Source organism: Papilio polytes, unplaced genomic scaffold (assembly GCF_000836215.1).
Source record: "Papilio polytes unplaced genomic scaffold, Ppol_1.0 DF821733.1, whole genome shotgun sequence".
NCBI classification, from domain to species: domain Eukaryota; kingdom Metazoa; phylum Arthropoda; class Insecta; order Lepidoptera; family Papilionidae; genus Papilio; species Papilio polytes.
The window spans coordinates 1,326,011-1,346,709 of record NW_013527471.1 but is presented as its reverse complement, the minus strand read 5'-3'; the positions used below and the strand labels follow the sequence as shown (position 1 = coordinate 1,346,709).

The 20,699-nt window shown below is 33.4% G+C and overlaps 2 protein-coding genes across 2 annotated transcripts in view; both read left to right on the top strand.

The window, feature by feature from the left end:
* LOC106108253 (facilitated trehalose transporter Tret1-like) overlaps positions 1-695 on the top strand; it is a 5,092-nt gene extending 4,397 nt beyond the window's left edge. The window contains exons 7-8 of the mRNA XM_013289356.1: positions 31-213; positions 429-695. Of these exons, the coding sequence (XP_013144810.1) occupies positions 31-213; positions 429-677 (432 nt within the window). The 3' untranslated portion in view covers positions 678-695. The remainder of the gene's footprint in view (positions 1-30; positions 214-428) is intronic.
* A 1,294-nt stretch (positions 696-1,989) lies between these two features.
* Positions 1,990-15,936, top strand: LOC106108255 (facilitated trehalose transporter Tret1-like). The gene is made up of 11 exons (XM_013289359.1): positions 1,990-2,146; positions 8,435-8,567; positions 12,197-12,429; positions 12,609-12,762; positions 13,002-13,171; positions 13,274-13,397; positions 13,533-13,631; positions 14,135-14,193; positions 14,368-14,526; positions 14,794-14,976; positions 15,394-15,936. Exons 2-11 carry the CDS (start codon positions 8,531-8,533, stop codon positions 15,619-15,621), a joined length of 1,446 nt encoding a protein of 481 aa, XP_013144813.1. The 5' UTR covers positions 1,990-2,146; positions 8,435-8,530; the 3' UTR covers positions 15,622-15,936.
* Positions 15,937-20,699: the final 4,763 nt, after the last annotated feature.

The window sequence follows — 20,699 nt, the reverse complement described above, 5'->3', positions numbered from 1 at the left end:
TGCTGCAATCTTATTGTCTTCGTGTTTCAGCCTCTATTGACGATCACGTCAGTTGGCTCGGCGCTGTGCAACTTGGTGCTGGGCAGCCAGTTACACGTGCGCTGGGGGCCGCACTGGCTCACCGCGGCCACCATATACGCCTACAGCTTCATTTATAACTTCGGCGCAGCAATCGTACCGTTTGTGTTGACTGCTGAGGTCTTCTTGCCAGAGGTGAGTCAAGGTTTCCAGTACTGCAATAATGGTCTTAGAATCTACGTTATTTATGCTTCTGAAAGTCAGTGTTGGTTGATACAATTGTATTGTTATATTGTACTGTATCAAACTTAATCGAGTTTCCCTTCAATTAGTAAATTACTGATATTTTTGAATGCTTTCATCAAATTGTTTGCCTTGTTTTCCATTTAAAATTCTGCTTAATTTTCCAGGTACGTGGTCTCGGTAACAGCATGTCAATGGCCTGCATGTGGATCATGAACTTTGTTACTCTGATCATCTTCAACCCATTAGTCGACTGGCTCGGTCTCGGGCCAGTGTTCTACGTTTTCTCTTGTATTTGTCTCCTCGGTGCTACGTACAGCCACTTCTGGTTACCTGAGACTAAAGGGCTACCGGCTGATGCTATACAAAAATTATTCCTAAAAAAAGAACGTAGAGATAAGAAAAGGGTTAAATAAATTTTAAGGTTTTTTTGTCGTTTTTATTTTCATTTATTCCATGATTTGGTTGAAGCGGAACCGGAAATAGTGACGATTCTTTGTCTATAATGGCGATGGCGCGTCCATTTAATTAGGAAAAATTCATTTAAACACTTATTCTTCTATCGTAACGTTTAATGGCATAAAATCTATATTCATTAAGTTTTTTATAATGAAATTAATCGTATTTATAATTAAGTTTTCATTTTAATATGCAAATAAACAGGTTACCAACAATTGATATCGCAAAAATTGTTTTATCAACAATTTGACCTTGCTACTGACAGTGGAAATTATATTCAATCTATTAATTAATGTTAATCTAAACATGAAGAGCGCGTGCACACGTTTGACTAAACTATCGCACAACTGTTCAAACTCGCTTTGATTCCTATGGGCTTATATGGAAGTGTGCACTCGATTATTTGTGCAACTAAACAGTTGAATTGGCTGCAAAACAAACGACAATCGTAAAATAGTTGTGCGGTAGTTTAGTCAAAAGTTAGCGGACGCTTTTACAATAGTTATAAAAATTTAATTCGAATTATCATTTGTTAGATGATAACAATTTTAATTTGTTTAAGCAAAAGCCAATAAATATATTAGACTTTTATCAACAACCGGGATACAATTATTTTAGCTTCAATTTAATTTATCTTTATTTTACCTCTTTAATTATTAGGTGTAAAATAAACAAAATAATTCAATTTTTACAAGTAAATTTTTTGCTACTGTGCAATAGATGGCGCTAACAAATCAGTAGCATAGATTGAACAATAGATGTCACTTTCTACAGTTTTGTAAGAAATTTTTTTTGTTAAGTTTAATAATTATTGTACAATGAATCAATCAAAGATACATTGATAGCATTTAACAATGTTCTAAGGATTCAGTGAATATATTATAATTTCCTTTCTTTCTTGGTAATACGTTAGTTAACTATAATATTACGGTAAAAAATAAATAAGGTTACGTTCATTGTCTGCACACGTTTAGTAAAAGATGCTTTAAGATTATTAATTTACAATTATAATGAGTATATGTTAAATTAACTTGGCTAAAGGTTATATAAAGGGTACACAGGTAAATAACCAAAACGTAAAGGATTAGATGATAAAACAACACTATATTTTTGAGTATATATGAATACAAAGTCCGATATATGTACGCTGTCTATATTTCTGTTGATTCGACGCAAACACGATTCATTTAAATAATCGATAATATTTTATCACCAAACATACGCTTGTCGCGTCGTTTCCATACAATTTGTGAATAATTTAAACTCGTATATAAGATTCTATTAATTTATATGATGGAACTCGAACACGGATGATGAATAAAGTGTCAGTGTTAAAATTATAAAAATGTGTATTATTTTGATATAAAAGTGTGGAAAAAGTTAATTATGGTTGTTTGCTGATTGTAATTTTATTATACACGTGCGGGTAAGTAATTGCGTTTTATTTAATTTTAATATTGATAATTAAACACAGATAAAGCCAATAACGTTACGTTTTTTTTAAATAAATTTAAGAATTTATGACTTGACTTTTGTTTTGATATTTTTTTTGCCCGCCAATTCGTTCCAAATTTAAAAACTTTTATAAGCCTATGTTTTCTTACTATGTTCTACATCTGTGCTATTCATCAAGATCCGTTAAAATGTTTTGGTGATATGTAACAAATACCCTTCCATACAAGTCATGCATTTATATAGTTATTAATGAATCCCACGGGATCTGTAACTATTTTCGGGATAAAAAGTATAATATATGTTCTTCCAGATTATGCTCTACGTCTGCGCCGAATTTCATGGAGATCCTTTCAGCCGATTAGGCTACAAACTCTTACAAACATCCATACATCCAAACTTTCGCATTTACAAAATTAGTAAGATTAGGTTAGTAATTAACTGTTACACTAATTTAAACTAATAATTAATTAGAATTCTCTAGAAAATAATACTAGTATTTAAGTAAGGTTGGTTTAATTCATCCTTAAAAGCCTGGTTTTTAAATAAAATGAAAAAAAAAATACAAGTGTGATCTTTACTGTGTTTACTAATGGGGAAAAATAGAATAAAAATGAAAGTATTATGTGTCTTTTTAATTTGTTTGTCGAGAAATTCATATCTTCAAAGTAAGCAACATTTTCGTGACTCCCTTTTTAAATATTAAGAATAAAATCGATTGTACACTTACAATAATAACGCCGGTATCAAATCAGGGATTTAAGGGTTAAGAAAATGTTATATAGAAATTACATAAAATCTATAATAAAAAGGTCTGTTACAGTAACCACTGAACCTCGAGGCCGTTCGAATTTAATCTAATAACACGGTTTTCCGGTTTTTTTCTAAATAAAACAAGATGATCAATGAAAAAATAATGATTTTACATAACCGGTTACTTAATGGAATATTTTTGTTTAAGTATGTTTTTTAACTATATAAACTATATCGTTAAAAGGCTATTTAAAACATAAATAAAAAAACACTTTCAATTGAAACCAAAGGGCTAGGCAATTAACATCAATTATGATTGCGTAAAAACAAATTGCGCTAACTCGGCTTTTTCCAATATTTTTTATTACTTTTTTATACGTATATATGTTTGTACTAGCTGTTGCCCGCGACTTCGTCCTCGTGGTATTAGAAAACATACGAACTATATAAATAACAAGAAGCTACGTATCACTCGGGAATCGGACATTTCTCGGGGATGAACCTTATTCCATGTGTACTCCAGACTTTGTTTTATATATGTGCCAAATTTCAATAAAATGTGTTGAATCGTTGCAGAATGATCGAGTAATAAAAAAAAAATCAATGAATCCCACGGGAACCGTAACTATTCCCGCGATGTTCTCTGTGTTCTTCCAGACTATGCTCCAAACCTGTGACAAATTTCATGGAGATCCGATCAACCGTTTAAGCTACAAACGCTAACAAACATCCATCCATCCATCGTAACTTTTGCATTTATAATAATTATATAATATAGTTTTTAGCATAAGCAAATTAACCGATTTGACGTACTATAGAAAATCAACGAAAATGACATCTTTACTAGTATTATAAATAAAAACGATTTATATTTTTGTATGTATTGAAATAACTCAATAACTACTGGACCGATTTCAAAAATTCTTTTACCATTAAAAAGCTATGTTATCGATGAATATGTACAGTTTAAATTTCACGTGGACGAAGTCGCGAGCAACCGCTTTAAACTTATAAACTAAACATTCGTATTTATAATAATACTAGATGTTTCTTGCGACTTCGTCCGCGTGAAAATAAAAAAATAACGTTAGCCATATAGCCTATGTTTCTCACAGATAAATTACTTTTCTAATGGCGAAAGAATTTTTAAAATCGGCCCAGTAGTTTTTACGTGAATCGAATACATACAAAGATACTAATTTTTCCTCTTTATAATTTTAGTATAGAAGTAAGATGTCACGCGCTCATAGAGTAGCTAAGTAAAGAATTTAAATCGGTTCCGTAAGTAGTTTCAGAGTTTATTCTTTTATTTTAGTTATATTATTACTGATGAAGACTGTGATTTTTTAAAATATTATCTTTCAATTCAAGGGTGAATTGTACTTTGAACAAGAAAACTGTAATCTCTAGCAAACATTAACGTCCTTTACTAGTTCAGGGTTTGTAGGAAGGAGTCTTGTTATGTTGAAAAATACTAGTTAAATAAAATAAACAAACTTCTGGGCATAAATAAAACAAAACAGAACGATTAGATTCCAGTCTGATAAACGGAGGACCTATAGCTTTTATCTTTTTTCAATTTAACCAAAGTCTATATTTGATACTAGATAACTCTAAAACTGGATTTGCATGAAATATGGTACAAATATAAAAACATGCGCACACTTTAAACTAAACTATCGCACAATTTTTTAGTCTCGCTTTGATTCCTATGAAATTATTATTAGATGCACTACTCTATCTTTAGCTGTGCAAATAAACAGTTAAATTGGCTGCAAAACAATCGACAATCGAACAACAGTTAAGCGACTTTCATTGCTTTTAAACAAATAACTTCGCATCTCCCACAGAGTTTTTTTTACAACTAACGAAGTCTCGACTCACAGCTTGCTCTATATATTTAACACTAGCTTTTACCCGAGACTCCATCCGCGTGGAAATAAAAGAAAACAAAAATAAGTAACCTATGTGTTCTTTCAGACTATACTATAAGCCAAATTTAATCGAGAACCGTTCAGTTTGTTTAGGCTACAAATTCAAACAAACATCCATCTAAACATACTAATATTAAATTATTTAAGTTTATTAAATAATAATAGAAGAAATGCCGTTTTTTCTGGAATTTAATATAAGCAGAATTTTATGTATTCGTTAATATTTCCCGTATAATTCCAAACTACTCGTAATTCCTACCTTTTATTACTACAGTCTTACGCCTGGACTCGAACATTCGATCAGGTGTCTGGTAATCTCTTGACAGCAAGCTATGAGCGCTTCAATAGTAATAATAGTTTTTATTTCTTAAGCTATAAGCAAACAGACGAAAACGTCACAAGTCACCGTGGTCTCTGTTAGATACAGATTCAAACCGCACCTGAAACATCAAGATAACGTTTCACGAGACTTAGTTACTATTTATTCTACATAACTAATGCATTGTAAATCATTTTATCTGTTAACAGAGATATTCAACAATGATAGTGAATAACCTCATTGAGAATAAAAAACTTAGTTATTGTAATAAACACATAATAGATATGTTTATTACCGTTTAACTTAAGTGATCCTCGATCGTATATGGACTTCAATTAAACTTTAAACGAAAATTAAAAAACGGCTGGACTCACGTTTTCATCCTCCGGTGACGGCACCGACTAGTTTTAAACACTGTGCGAGGCGCGACGTGACCGCGAACAAAAGCTAACTAACACTCGTCCTGAAGAAGGACCCCCGAAGGGTCTGAAACTAGTCGGTGCCGTCACCGGAGGATAAAATCATGAGTTGAGCCTATAAAATTCAAATTAAGAATGTTGAAATTACTTTGCTTAAGACGGGGTGCATAGAGTCGTTCACCCTCTAAAGCTTTAAACGATAGATCGTGTTGATTACTATTTCGATCCTTAGATTGGTAGTATTTGATGCGAAGATATAAATGCTACCTATGATTCTATTTACGAACTGTTGCCCGCAAACTTCATTAAAAAATGTCTAAAGCATTCCCGCGTGCATCTACTACCATACTTTCCAGTCAAAGTCCCATCAAAACGTCCTGACCCATTTGTCATTTTGACAGCACGGAATTAAAAAAAGTAGCCTATTCTTATAATATGCCCGTCTATGTTAGCTACCCTCCAGTGAAAATCCTGTCAAAATCGGCAAAGACGTTTCGGTGTCCCGGAACAAACTCGGCTTTCGGACAGACAGAATGCCTCTCAAGGCAAAGGTAGCGTTTCTCCCTAGACTTAGCTTAGCTGACGACGAAACATGTCTCATTGTTTTAGATATTTGTTGATCCTTTAAAGTGCATGAGTTAATTGACTGAAAATATTGAGGATTGTGCCTCCTTTAAGATAAGGTAGGTAATGACGTAAATAACAGACTGAAAGAGCTATCTTTGTGATATATTGTAAAGTAAACTTTCTTTGCTAATTATATTATACAATTTGCGTTTGCATTTAGATTGTGTGATCAGAAGTATTTAGAAAAACAAATATTAATTATGCTTCTTGGAAAATTTCTTTGTGTAATTTCGTTTTATTTTTTTATTATATTTCAGTTTAAACTGCTTTAAAATCTCTATATTTTATGACTCTTTGTTGTATAAAAGAATATTGCTGTAAATATAAATAGATTGAAATGAAAACATAATATTACTTCTTATTTATACAAAGAATGCGAAAGTTTAGATGGATGTTTGTTAGAGTTTGTAGCCTAAACTGCTGAACGGATTTCAATGAAATCTGGCATACACATAGAGGATAGTCTGGAAGAACACATAGGCCATATTTTTTTTAATTTTACGAAGACGGAGTCGCGGGCAAAACCTAGTTTTTTGTATATTTAAATAAAGCAATTGGTGACTGACCAACGGCTTACAACGCGAAAGGCAAGATATATTGATGTTTGCTAGTAAGTAATCTCAAAAGGGCTAATAGTATATTTAAAAAAAAAATGGCATAGACACATATTAAGTTTTTTCTTCAAGTCCGCTTGGAAAGTCACGAGCAAGGGCTAGTATATATTTCTCATATGAATTTTCACTGAATGAATGAAAGGCGTACGATAGAATACATGATTACAGTCGATATCATTCACCGGTCATCAGGTGACCGTGAATCGACTATTTATGACATCTTCACATCAGATTGCATTACGTAGGTTTGTATAAATTATTGTGAAATATTTTTCATTGAATCACTTAGTTGAAATTAAGTTATCAATAATTTTAATGACAATACAAAAAAAAAACAATTAACCAATTTATTACTTTTTAATTACGAATACAATTGATGATACTATTAAAAAAAATAGATCTAGACGGAGAAGTGTAAAAGTTCTCACTCTTACTAATATTATAAATGCAAAAGTGTAGATGGATGGATGTTTGTTAGTTTGTAGTCTAAACGATTGAATGGATTTCGATGACATTTAGCATAGATGTAGATAGCCTGGAAGAACACATAGACTACTTACTTTTGTTTCTTTAATACCACTCGGACGGAGTCGCGGGCGAAAGCTAGTAACTCAAACTTTAATTCCTAAACTATCGCACAACTGTTTAGTCGCGCTTTGATTTCTATGAGTTTTTTTTTATAACATAAGGTGGCAAACGAGCAAGCGGCCACCTGAATACGCCAAAATGACGAAGCGACCACTGCTCATAGACATCCGCAATTGCAGATGCGTTGCCTACCATTATACGACGGTGGAGAAGACGCACATAAAGAGGACATTTCCTCTTCCTATGCATCTCATCCACCGTCAAATCCACTTCCGCTTCCTAACCTCTCCTTATAAGAAAAGCGTGGTAAAGAGGAAGGGACTTATATTAGGCCTCCGGCACCACACTCATCAGACGAAACAAGGAATTGCTTCCATTTCACGCCAGTCTTCTGTGTGGTCGTGGTATTACACCGGGCGTGCCGGCCCATTCGTGCTAAGATGTTAAAGCGGGCACTACCACTGTTTTATGGAAGGAGGTTATATGGAAGTGCACACTACTCAATTTTTAGTGCAACTAAACAGTTGAAGGCTGCGAAACAATCGACAATCGCAAAACAGTTGCGAGAGTTTAGTCAAAGTGAGCCTGGTCCTAAAATAATATAGAGTAGATAAAAGTTTTGCGATACTTGACTAGTTGCTAAGCAATTGATTGGCCCTATTATCAAGCTATCAAGGTACTTGTTCGATTAAGAGATATCGAAGGAGAGAATTATCATCCATAATCTATCCATGTGACTACAGACTTACAAACTGAAATGCTACCACATGTGTAAAATAATTTATGATAAGATAACTTCGATAATGCTTTTACGCATTTTTATTTATCTCAAGTGAGTTTTTCTTTACTATACGATTTTCCTTTCTATTTCTGTTGTTCGAGAATGTTTTATCGGTAAGAACTATTTTAAATAATCATTTTTTTATCAAACGATATCGTTTGTAGATAAAGTTGTCAGAGGATTGTTATCTTGTTACTAAAATATTTGATTTGGGAATGTAATTTCAGTGATTCTGCGCAAACGCAACTGCGACCGAGTTCTGCTCATTGTTGTGTTGAGTGTTGAGCGGCGCTCGTTCTGAGTGTTCTGAAAATTAGAGAAAAATGGGCAAAATTCATCAAGTGCACACTGCTATATCATGTAAGTTGTAATTTATGAATGAATTATTTTTTGTGTTTATAGAGTTCTTTGTAAATTAAATATGTTTTTTTTTTCAACTGATTTTTTTTTAAATGTTATTTTAAATAATTTTTTTTTTCGAATTCTTAACTCGAGTTTTAACTGGAAAGATGTTTCCGCAAACTTTTTTTTACTAATTGGCAATACATGTGTTTTGCTTTCCCATTTATTAATTTAAAAATACAGGAGTTTAAGAAAAAAGATAAGTTTTTTGATGGTGGAAATGGCAAGTGAACGAGCTTCCAATATAATTGAAACGGAGCGTTGATTTAAAATTAAAAAGAAAAATACTTTTATTATCTCGTTTACTTTTTTTATACGTAGTCTGTACTTTTTTTGTTGAAAGCTAAAAAAATAGGACAAAAGTGGAAAAATAAAACGTGGAGAAATTTCCTAGACCATGTCCATCCGTGGCCTTGGTGTTAACTTATTTAATTTTTGCAATAAATTAAATTTTAAAACCTCGGTTTGTCTTATTTGTACATAACTCTCCTTTACTCGTAAGTTTCGTCGATTTTTTGGTTTTTTGATATAATGCGAACCAAAGTTCCAACAGACTCTTGTATTATAATAGCCAATTATCTATACTAATATTATAAAAAGGAAAGATTTGTATTTTTGTATATATTCGATTCACGTAAAAATTACTGAGCCAATTTTAAAAATTCTTTTACTATTAGAAAGGTGATTTATCTGTGAGTAATATTGGCTATACGGCCAAAATTTTGACAGTTTTTCATTCCACGTAGGCGAAGTAACGAGCCACAGCTAAAATATTTTTTTTACTTTAAAAATATATATTTTTTTAGTTTCGCTGCGCTTTATGCTTTTAATCTGAATATTTATTATATTCTTGTTTAAAATATACAGCACTTAAATTCACTATAAATGCGAACACGTACTTTTATATTTAATTTGTCATGTTATTTTATTATTATTTATTATTCAAGAAATTGTACATTTAAAATTAATTTTTCTTATGGCCTTTAAAATGTGTTACGCAGTAATATTAAAAATACTCATGTGTACTAATGTTTTAATATCATTTTAATTTCACGGGGACGAACTCGCGGAACATTCCCAACCGACACCCCGCTGTGTCCCATCGTGAGGATAAAAAGTTTCAACCGTCCCACCTTTAGTCCCTATCACCAATAAGGCGACAGGTGAAACTGTTATGAAAAAATAAGTTCTAACCGTCCCCTTCTTGCAAAAGGCAGGAATGAGACTTTTTATTCTCATCTGTTCCCAAGAGGAGACAGAGCGGGGAGCGGTTAGGAAAAATCCTATATCGCAAGCTACAGCTGGTTCCTTATAATTAACTGGAAATAAGGTTGTTTGGTCAATTCATGGTTAGTCGCGCTAGTTAAAGGAGGTTTAATAAATAAGACAAAAGGGGGCGCGGCAGAGATTCATTAATCCTTATCATTTATTGATTCAATTAAGAATTATCTGTCAAAGAATGATGTCCTTACAATCAGGTCGCACTCAATGAAACAGATACCTTAATCATTATTGATTTAAGATTAGCAAACGTGACAAGAATTACTATGTCAATTACTTCGAAAAGCAAACTTACTATTCTCAAAGGTTGGCAATGCATTTAGTGCCACGGGTATTATCATACTTACTAATATTATAAATGCGAAAGTTTAGATGGATGGATGTTTATTAGAATTTGTAGCCTAAACGGATGAACAGATTTCGATGAAATTTGGCATTAATGTAGAGGATAGTCTGGAAAACGGGCTACTAACTTTTGTTTTTTTTTTTAATTCTACGCGGACGGAGTCGCTGGTGAAAGCTGGTTAAAAATAATTCCTGTAATTACATTGTAATTAATCTTTTAATGATTAAAATAAGTGAATTAAAAAAAAACAGTTATTATATGAATAGCCAAATTTGACCGGCTAGTTTCTTTTTTAATTATGTAGATGGCGTAATATGTCATACATCTTAACATGTTATACATGTTAGTAGAGAGGTAGAGTTGGCAGTTGCCTATAGTAGGGAGTTCAAAGTAGTAAAATAAATTTATGAATTATTTAAAAATGCTAAGGTGTCTATAATCCATACAGACCTACAGATAACAAAAAAGATTTATTTTTCGAAAAGAAAATTCGACCATAAATGAACAAGCATTTTCTTTGTAATAAAAAAAACATTTTTTTTCCTAACCTCTTCGATAATCGCCTGACGATAGTATGTCTTAAGTTGTTTTAGTCACTGAAATCGGTATACGAACATGATAAGCTTCTTTTCAGTTAGTAACTACGTAAAAAAACCTTGCGCAATTTCAAAACAAAACATTAACCTTGGAAATACGCGTCCTAAACGACAGGAGATCAAAGATATAACAAATTGACCGTTATTTTATCAAAAAATGATTTGTTATCAAACGTATCATATTGAATATTGACTGATTGATATTTATCCGTCAGATAGTATCATGTTTTGTTTTTCGATAGTACTTAGTCGCGTGAGTGGTTTCTGATAAATTAGTCACCAGACCTGGATTTTACGCACATACTAATGTTTGTGAGATAAAATGTTAATGTTTATTTCTTATCGAATTATTTATACTGGGCATTATATTTAATCTAACTAATATTATAAATACGAAAGTTTAGATAGATGGATGTTTGTTTGAAGCTTAAACGGCTGAACGGATTTCGATGAAATTTGGCACAGATGTAGAGGATAATCTGGAAGAACACATATGCTTCTCACTTTTGTTTTTTTTATTCCACGCGGACGGAGTCGCGGGCGTAAGCTAGTTATCTTATATTGAGTGACTTTTGCTATTTATCTTAAGAGTACTTTATTTTGTTATGGTTTAATCCCATTCGTTAAACCTAAAATTAAAAAGTTGAATATTTTCATTACAAAATTAATTAATATGATAAATGTTTCACTTTAAATACGAATCTAAATTAAACTGCAAAATACAAGGCAATTCAAATTAATTAGTAAAAAAAAATTGTAATTGTCTGTAAAAAGCTAATTTCAATAATTTATTTCTTAACCTAAGCAATAGATGGCGCTTATCTAATTTGGATTCATTGTCGGTATTTTATGAATTGGTAATTGTGTAAAATATAGGAGGCATACAATACCTTATATTCAGAATGACTTTTCATATTATTTGCTATCACTGGCAGCAAATAATAATATGCACATCAAGATCTTATCAAACATCTCATAAATCACCAGTCATATCAAATAGAAATATGTCTTTATTTGTCTATTTAAACATTTAAATAACATTACGTAATTCAAAGACAATATTTTCCACCTTTATTTATTCTTTTTAATAATTTAAATAAGAAGATAAAAATATGAAAACTACACAAAGATGTTCAGTTTTATAGAAATTTGCGTTTAATGGCTTTCTTCATCGGATGGTAATTTAGGGAGCGGTTTTAATCACAGATGGCGTAGCTATGGCCATGCGGCGATTAATTTGATCGAATCCTCATAATAATCTTAACTTTTTTTCATTGAAATTCGTTAAAATAATATTGTAACGTATTTATAAGACACTACAGGATCGATTTAGAGTTTAAAGTACATGAGTAACTATTTCCCAGGTTCGCTATCATCAATCCTTACGGGTTCGCTGTACGTATGGCCTTCATACACAATGGGCCTGTATACAGCGAACGACACAAAACTGCTAGTGACACCTATGGCTGACACGGAGAGTTCATTGCTAGGCAGCTTGCCGTCGCTGGGAGCTATGCTGGGGACTGCGTTAGTGGGCATCGTGATAAGCAACTTGGGAAGACAGAAAGGCGGCATGCTATTAGCTCTGCCGTTTGTGGTAATTATCTTTTTATACCTGGGATATAAATAAAGGAACGAAAGATGATAAAATGGGTATTCGGATTCAAATTTAACTCAAATAACACGCTAAAAAAAATTTAGCAACAGCGCCATCTATTGTCAAATAGCTAAAACTTTTCAACTTTTATCCCTCATTTATTTTATTCTTTCCGGCAGCTATCGTGGCTGATCATAGATATGTCTTCATCGACTTTGATGATCTTGATCGCGAGGTTCATCGGAGGCATCGGCTGCGGCGCGGTGCTCGTCTACGCACCAATGTTTATATCAGAAGTCGCCGAGGAATCCATCAGAGGGACGCTTGCATCAGGTACTTTGTTAAATTAATAAATAAATAAATAAAAATAGACTTTTGAGTAAAGTTTTCAGTAATTCGTAAAGTCTATAGGACCCTTTAGGAAATAGGGAAGACTCGGCATGAAATAAAATTGACTATAATAAGAAATGTAGCCAGCAAGGGATCTTAACAAGTAATTGAAAGGGATCTAGGACAAAAACGTTTGGGAATCTCTACATTCGACATATTCTTTAGATAATATATACTTTTAGTGCCAATGGCGTGTTACTGCATGGGTCTCCAATTGTCGTACATCCTGGGCTGGTGCCTCTCCTACCGATACGTCCTGTGGGTGAACCTGGCGCTCAGCATCCTCAACCTGGCCATGCTGATGACTATCACTGAGAGTCCTGTCTTCTTGATGCGACAGAACAGAGAAGAGGTAAGTTCTTGTAAGAATAATAAAAATGTTTTAACCACAATCAAGTTGAAAATTCACTATAAAATACGGGCACGAAAGGTTAAAAGTATAATAAAATTTTAGGATGCAAAGTTGGCAATCGCTCACTATAGAGGCGAGTCTCCGGGGTCCAAAGTGGTGTTGGAGGAGGTGTCTCGCCTTAAACAACTACTGACGCCTGCTGTCGAACTGCAGCCGTTAAATACAGGTTAGTACGTTAAATACATTGCTATTTATTTTCATAGATATGTAAGTATCAAGTACTTTATAAGAAAATTCACAAAAAATCATGCTAAACTTATTATTATGTAAAAAAACGTATAATTTCAATAATTTGTTTTAGAGGAAACGACAAAGGCGGACGAAGCAGAAAAAGAGAAACTGAACATAGAAGACGACATCCCGAACGTGCAGACTAAACCCTCTGCTATTAAAATGTTATGTAAGTTATGTCTTCGTCGTCTAGACAATTAATGCTAAAATAAAGGAGGTTTCTCTACTTTTATGTAATTTTATAATATAAGGTAGCAAACGAGCAAGCGGGCACCTGAATCCACCGAAATGGAAAGCGACCGCTGCCCATTAACATCCGCAATTGCTGATGCGTTGTCTACCATTCATTGACGGAGAAGACGCACATAAAAAGGACATTTCCTCTTCCTATGCGTCTCCTCCATCGTCAAATTCCCTTTTCCTTTCAATCCTCTCCTTTTAAAAAAAGGGTGGAAAGGGAAAGGGACTAAAATTAGGCCTCCAGCACTACACTCATCAGACGAAACGCGGAATTGCTTCCACTTTACGCCTGTCTTGTGTGAGGTCGTGGTATTACTAGGGGCCAGCCGGCCCAACAGTGCTAAGATGTTAAAGCGAACTCCACCACTGTTAAAATAAAAGAATTTCATTTACTATATTATAATGTGAATTTATTTACATCAATTGTTTCAGATCGGTCACCGTCATCACGTCGGGGTTTCATTGTGGTCGGCTTATTGTTGTCTGTGCAAGTAAGTATTATTGTTCTTATACTCGTATTATACTTGTTTGTTTCAATAAGAAGATATTGAATATTCATGTAAAATACTCCAACATTACCCTGTTACATCTTTTAGTTATAAAATTGTATTTAAATTAGTCTATCTTCTGTCTAACTTCTGTCTCACTTCTATGATCTTTCTCAGGTGATGATGGGTCTGGTGGCAGTGCAGGTGTATGCTAAGCAGATCTTCACGCAGGCCGCTCCCTCGCTCTCCTCGCATCTCTGCTCTGTCATCTTCGCGCTCGTCGTCCTCCTTGGAAGCCTGTTCAGTCTCGTAGCTACTGACAAGTTCGGCAGAAAGGTATTGAATCCATTAAGCACTTGTACTACGATACAGTGTGATGTAAATTCAAGACTATTAATTTTTTTTGTCTTGAAAGTCTTGTCTTTATGTTAGAATATTAGATTTTTACTAATATCTTTTAAATTTTAAACTGAGCTCGAAGATTGCGACAGAATTTGGTTCAAAACCCAATTTACCTTAGTATTTGCTTTGAAAAGTAGTTCCTATTATTTTGGGAGTTGTTATTAATATTGATTAATTTGTTTTTTAACTTTTTTTTAACAGATTTTGATAATAATATCGTCGTCGAGCGTGGCGCTATGCCTATGCGTGATGGGAGCGTTCCTGCAGACGGGCGTGGTGCCGGCCTGGGTGCCCGCGCTTCTCATCCTCGTCTACTGCTTCTTCTTTATGTTCGGAGCTGGCAGCGTGCCCTACGTCCTCCTCTCTGAGTGCTTCGTACCTGATGTGAGTAACTATGACTCTTCAAACCCCAGTTGTGGTTTACGCTATGTACTGTCAACCTTTTCACAGTTTAGTTAAACACGAAAGAGGATATATATATTTTTTTATTTTAACAGTACCTTCATAAGTATTTTTAAAAATTACTCTTTGTAGTTTTTTAAAGATTCTGTATCATTTATTCATCTCATCAACTTTCTTACCTTATCCTACTGTCGTAGAGTCGGCGTAACAGTTTAAATTCCTCCAACTAACTCTATCATACGTCATCTCAGTCATCACTCCCTTCTTGACCATGTCACCTTTCAATCAATCTATCCATCTCTTTTAAAGACTAACTCTACCGCTGTACCACAGTCATAACTTACGTGCATACTATCTTATATTTTTTAAAATGTTTAAAGTAAATAATTTAATTTTCAGGTACAAAGTCTCGCGTCCACTCTCCTCATGGAGTGGGTGTGGCTTCTCAACTTCTTCATCGTGGCCATCTTCCCCTTCCTCATCAAGTACTTCGGCATCCACGGCTCCTTCTACGTGTTTGCGATCTTCGCCACCATCAACAGCTTGGTCGGAATCTTCCTGTTACCTGAAACTAAGGGTCTAACTAATGATCAAATTCAAGAAGCTTTATTGAGGCGAAAGAAATAAATATATAATTAGTTATTAAAACTGTTGTACATTTCAAATGTTAGTTTCTAAGTTGTTGTTCATATTGTAAATAACTCATCGATTTCGTATTTGCTTTAAACCTACTTTTATTTCTCTTTCTTACTGTCATTTTCTGTAATCTCACATCTTTAAAATAAGATCTATTTCAGGCTGTTATTTTTATTAAGGCGGTATCACACATGTCTATAACAAATTCATGCGTTGCAAGTGACTTGCACGTGATAGCTACTAGCATGTGTAAATGGTCACTGTCATGCCAGTAACTAACGCAAGTATTTAGTTCATTATGCCAGGCTATTATTCTATTTTACTCGCAAGTATTCCTTGCTAGTTATCATATTAATTAATTTTAGCTATGTAAGTGTTAAGTTGTTAATAAGTTAAAAATAAAATACGTAATTAAGTAAAACTAAACAAGTTCATCAATTTTGAGTTTCATTTTACCCTAATAACCGCTCGTATTTTACGCGACTGAACCAATTTTCAATATTTATTCTTTACCTGAGAGTGGTACAGCGGTAGAGGTAGACCTAGAAATAAATGGATTGTGTGAAAGGTGATGTGATGAAGGGTGTGATGACTGAGATGAAGGATGATAGAGTTATTTGGAGGACGAAAATTTGTTACGCCGACTCTATGAGAGTAGGATAAGATAGGGGATATGATGTTTTTTCATCTGATTGTCACAGATAGCAACTACTCGTCATTTTTTGTTTTTTATTACATGTTTTTGGGAATTACTTGAATAAGCCGAACAGTTAAACAACCATGAGGTCGTAAGTTAATCAATCAATATTGGCTTTGATATAACAACAGCAAATCAGTTTACGAAGTTACAGTCGACAAGTTATCAAAGCCACTCCAGTGAAGTAAGCGTCCCAAGTATTTGTGAGTTAGTTGAACCGAGGCTCGATAACCCGCTCAGTGGAGGTTCAACTCCGATTCAATTTAACTTAGTTGTGTTGAACCAACATTCCGCTATGTAACTAAATTAATACGAGTTTGTGTACTGTGGATTAAGTTATATGTTTAGACAGAGAACATTTTATGAACAACAATGTTGTAGAATTTGTCAGTTTCCTTCTAGTCTTTGTAGTTGGTTGGCAATACCAAACACATAAGTAATAACTAAAATTGCTTTTATAAAAAAAAACCATTTTAATCCATACTAGCTGTTCCCGTGCGACTTCATCCGCGTGAAATTATGAAAATTTTATTTTATTGTTTACAAGTGTCAAATTATCAATTATAAATGTCATGACATGACATGATGACAACCTTGCTTCCTTGATGTTGGCAGCAACATATGGTCTCTTTCCCACATTGGGGTTTTTATCCAAAATATTTACCTCTAAGTTTAATGGCGTTAAAATAGCCTAATGCGTGACGCAAGTGTGGGGGTTTTTATTAAAAAAAGAATTATTCAAAAATATGGTGTAATTGCTGACATCTTAGACAACAAAGAAGTGTGTGTTTACGCTTTATTATAATAGTATAGAAGTATAGATACGTAGGTCTTTATTATAATAACAATAGTATAGATATGTAAGTAGAACATCGGGAAATAACTATATTTTGCTATAGATTCAATAAAATGATTGTAAACGTTCCAGAAAATATCACGGAAAATATTATGTCATACTTAAAAATTCTCCATAAAGTGTTTATAGAAATACAGAAGTAAATAATTAAATAAACGAGATTAGTTACATAACGTCGAGCATATTACATGTATTTTGGAGAATATATAATGAAAATGACTCAATTCAATTTGCTCGTTTCCATTTTACCAACGGATGGTCTGTTAGTCTCCGCCCTTTCCTAGTAAACGTATCTCACACGAACAAAGGAGAATCCTTTGCATGTAATACGTATAACAAAGGATTGAAATACTTGCTGGAGTGAAAATTATACGTTAGCATTTAACAGTGGTAGAGTCCGCTTTAACTTAGCGTGAATAGGCTCTCTTGGTGCAATACCACGACCACAAAGAAGACAGACGTGAAGTGGGAGCAAATCCGCGTTTCGTGTGATGGTTGTGCGTGCCGGAGGCTTAATTTTAGTACCTTTCTTCTCATCCTTTTCTTGCAAAGAAACGGATAGTGAACTGATGGTGGATTATGTGCATCTCTACCTCCGTCAATTAATGGACAACGCCTCTGTAATTGTGGATGACTATAGACAGTGGTAGGTTCGCCGTTTTAAGCGATTTCAGGTGGTCGCTAGCTCGTTTACCTTCTGAAAATAAAAAAAAAACACATATCTTTTATATAGATCGATGAAATAACCGATAGAAAACATATGTATTTGAAGTAATGAGTTTTAGTAACCAAAACTGTTAGAGCGTGCGCACACATGAAACTAAAGTATCGCACAACTATGTCCCGCTTTGAATCCTACGAGTTTATATGGAGGTGTGTACACTACTCGATTTTTAGTTGTGCAACTAAACAGTTGACTGCGAAACAATCGACAAACGCGCAAAATTTGTGCGATAGCGCTTAGTCAAAGAAGTGCGCCCGCTCTAAGATTGATTAAACTGTGCATTATTATCTAAAACAAATGCAATACAAACAAAACAATACGATATGTAATGTAAAATCAAACGGTTACTACAACATATGTGTCATATCGAAAACTCACAGAGCTATGAATGATAGAGAAGTCGTTCTTTGACGATGCATTTGCGACTGCCTCCAACATAAAAATTATGCAGGATAACAATCTGAATAATATTGTAAATGCAAAAGTTTAGATGGATGTTTATTAGAGTTGAAGTCTAAATTGCTTAACGGATCTCGATGAAATTTGACAAAGATATAGAGCATTGTTTGGAAGAACACATGAACTATTTAGTTACTTTGTTTTTATTAATTTCGCGCCGACGGAGTCGCGGGCAAAAGATAAATTCAAAACATGGTGCTAATAATTTCAGATAAAAATATTTTATTTAAGTTCCTTTATTTAATAAATTTTATAGTTTTAGTAACACGATATGTTTGAAGTAACCTTTTAAATTTTTACATATAATATGGGGATGTCACCTCTGGTCTTCGTTGGTCTATGGTCAGAAAGCTCGAGTGCGTTTATTAGCTTTCCTCGACTGCGCTTGCAGTAACGAGGGTAGTAGAATGAATAACAACTGCAATGCTTTTGTTTGTATGTAAACCGTGTTTACAGCTTTTCAAAATAATAACAGTCTCCATTTGATATATGTTATATGGCTTTTTGTCTGTCAGAATGTTTACGATCACCTTTTTGTTAATTAAATCAAAACAATAATGAATTTAAGTTTTTAGGTACCTTTTTTTATTATTTTGCCTCTAACATTGTACTAAAAGAGTGTAGTAGTATCCTTAGTTTGGATTTACAAAAATGTCTTGAAATTTTACGCCTTGCTATATTATTATAAATGCGAAAATTTAAATTAAATTCAGCACAGATGTAGAACAAAGTCTGGAATAACACATAGGCAATTTAATGAGTTTATTTTTTACTAGCTGTTGCCCGCGACTTCGCTCGCGTGTTATCTAAAAATAAAAAAGTAGCCTATGTCACTCACAGATAAATTACCTTTCTAATGGTGAAATTTTAAAATTGGCCCAGTAGTTTTTGAGTTATTCCAACACATAAAAAAATACAAATCTTTCCTCTTTATAATATTAGTATCGATTTCACGCGGACGTCGCGATCAAAAACTAGTACTGATATATTTTCTGTTGAATTGTTGATATACATTTGTTAGAAAAATTAAAAGATTATTTTGAAAATATTCAATTGCAATCTAAAGTGAATTATTCTTTACTGTTATACATTCACCATAAACCCTTTCAAATTACGTTCTCAAGTACAATTGCACTCAGATAAGAGTGCTTTGTTAACATACATTCTCCTTGGGTTCTTATTCATCTTTAATTTTTAACTTTACTCGTAAACCCAATTGCAACTACCGTGTACGTAATATCTTTCAGTACTGTTGCAGCCGAATTCTGAAACGAGTGTTAAACACTTCGCTTATCATTGCTTAAAGTCTGATAAATCGGGGCTTATCATTTAAGATCATATATAAATATCGTTTCAGTAATCGGCCGTAAGATGATAAAAAGTTAACCATAAAATCATATTTTATAATACAACTAGCTTTCGTCCGCGACTTCGTCCGCGTGGAATTGAAAAAACCAAAGTGAATAGCCTACGTGTTCTTCCAGACTTTTCTCTACATTTATGCTAAATTTCATCAAAATCTGTTTAGCCGTTTAGGCTACAAACTCTAACAAACATCCATCCATCTAAACTTTCACATTTATAACATTAGTAAGATAGTAAGATAAACATTTATGTGTGATCTTTTCTATCAAATTAAAAATTCTAGTGACGTAGAAAATCTACCGATAAAATTAGTAACTAAATTATTCTATCGATAACTATCTATAAGCATTGTTGACAATCGTTGTTGATAGTAATCGGTAGTTGTCGATAATTGTCGATATTATCTATAGTTATCGATATAATGTAGACATTAATTTCATCGATAGATTTTCTCCATCACTAGCATTTTTAATGTGATAGAAAAGATAGCACATAAAAGTTTATTGTATTACAAAACATGTTTTTATATGTTAAAATTTGTAACTGCACACATCAATATTTTAGAAATAAAACAACCTCGTATATCAGCGAGGACTATTATGTACGTGAATGGAATATAAAGCGTTGATGTGTGACGTCATTAACTTAGGTAAAAGTGCTAACTTTCTTAAAAGAAACGTGACAAAGCTAGACTTCAAGACTAGTTTTAGATGTTTATTTTTTAGTGCTATTATCGCGGATTTTCACTGAAACAACACTAAGAAGTAAAAATTTGTGCAATAAAGGATTTTTTTGTTATTTACAGAATTTTGTTTTAGGTGTTGCCCGCGACTTTGTCCACGCAATATTAAGATAAAAAAGTAGCCTATAATATGACCGTCTCTATCAGCTATCCTTCAGTTAAAGTCCGGTTAAAATCTCTCCAGCCGTTTCGAAGATTACCCGGAACAAACGCGGCTTGCGGACAG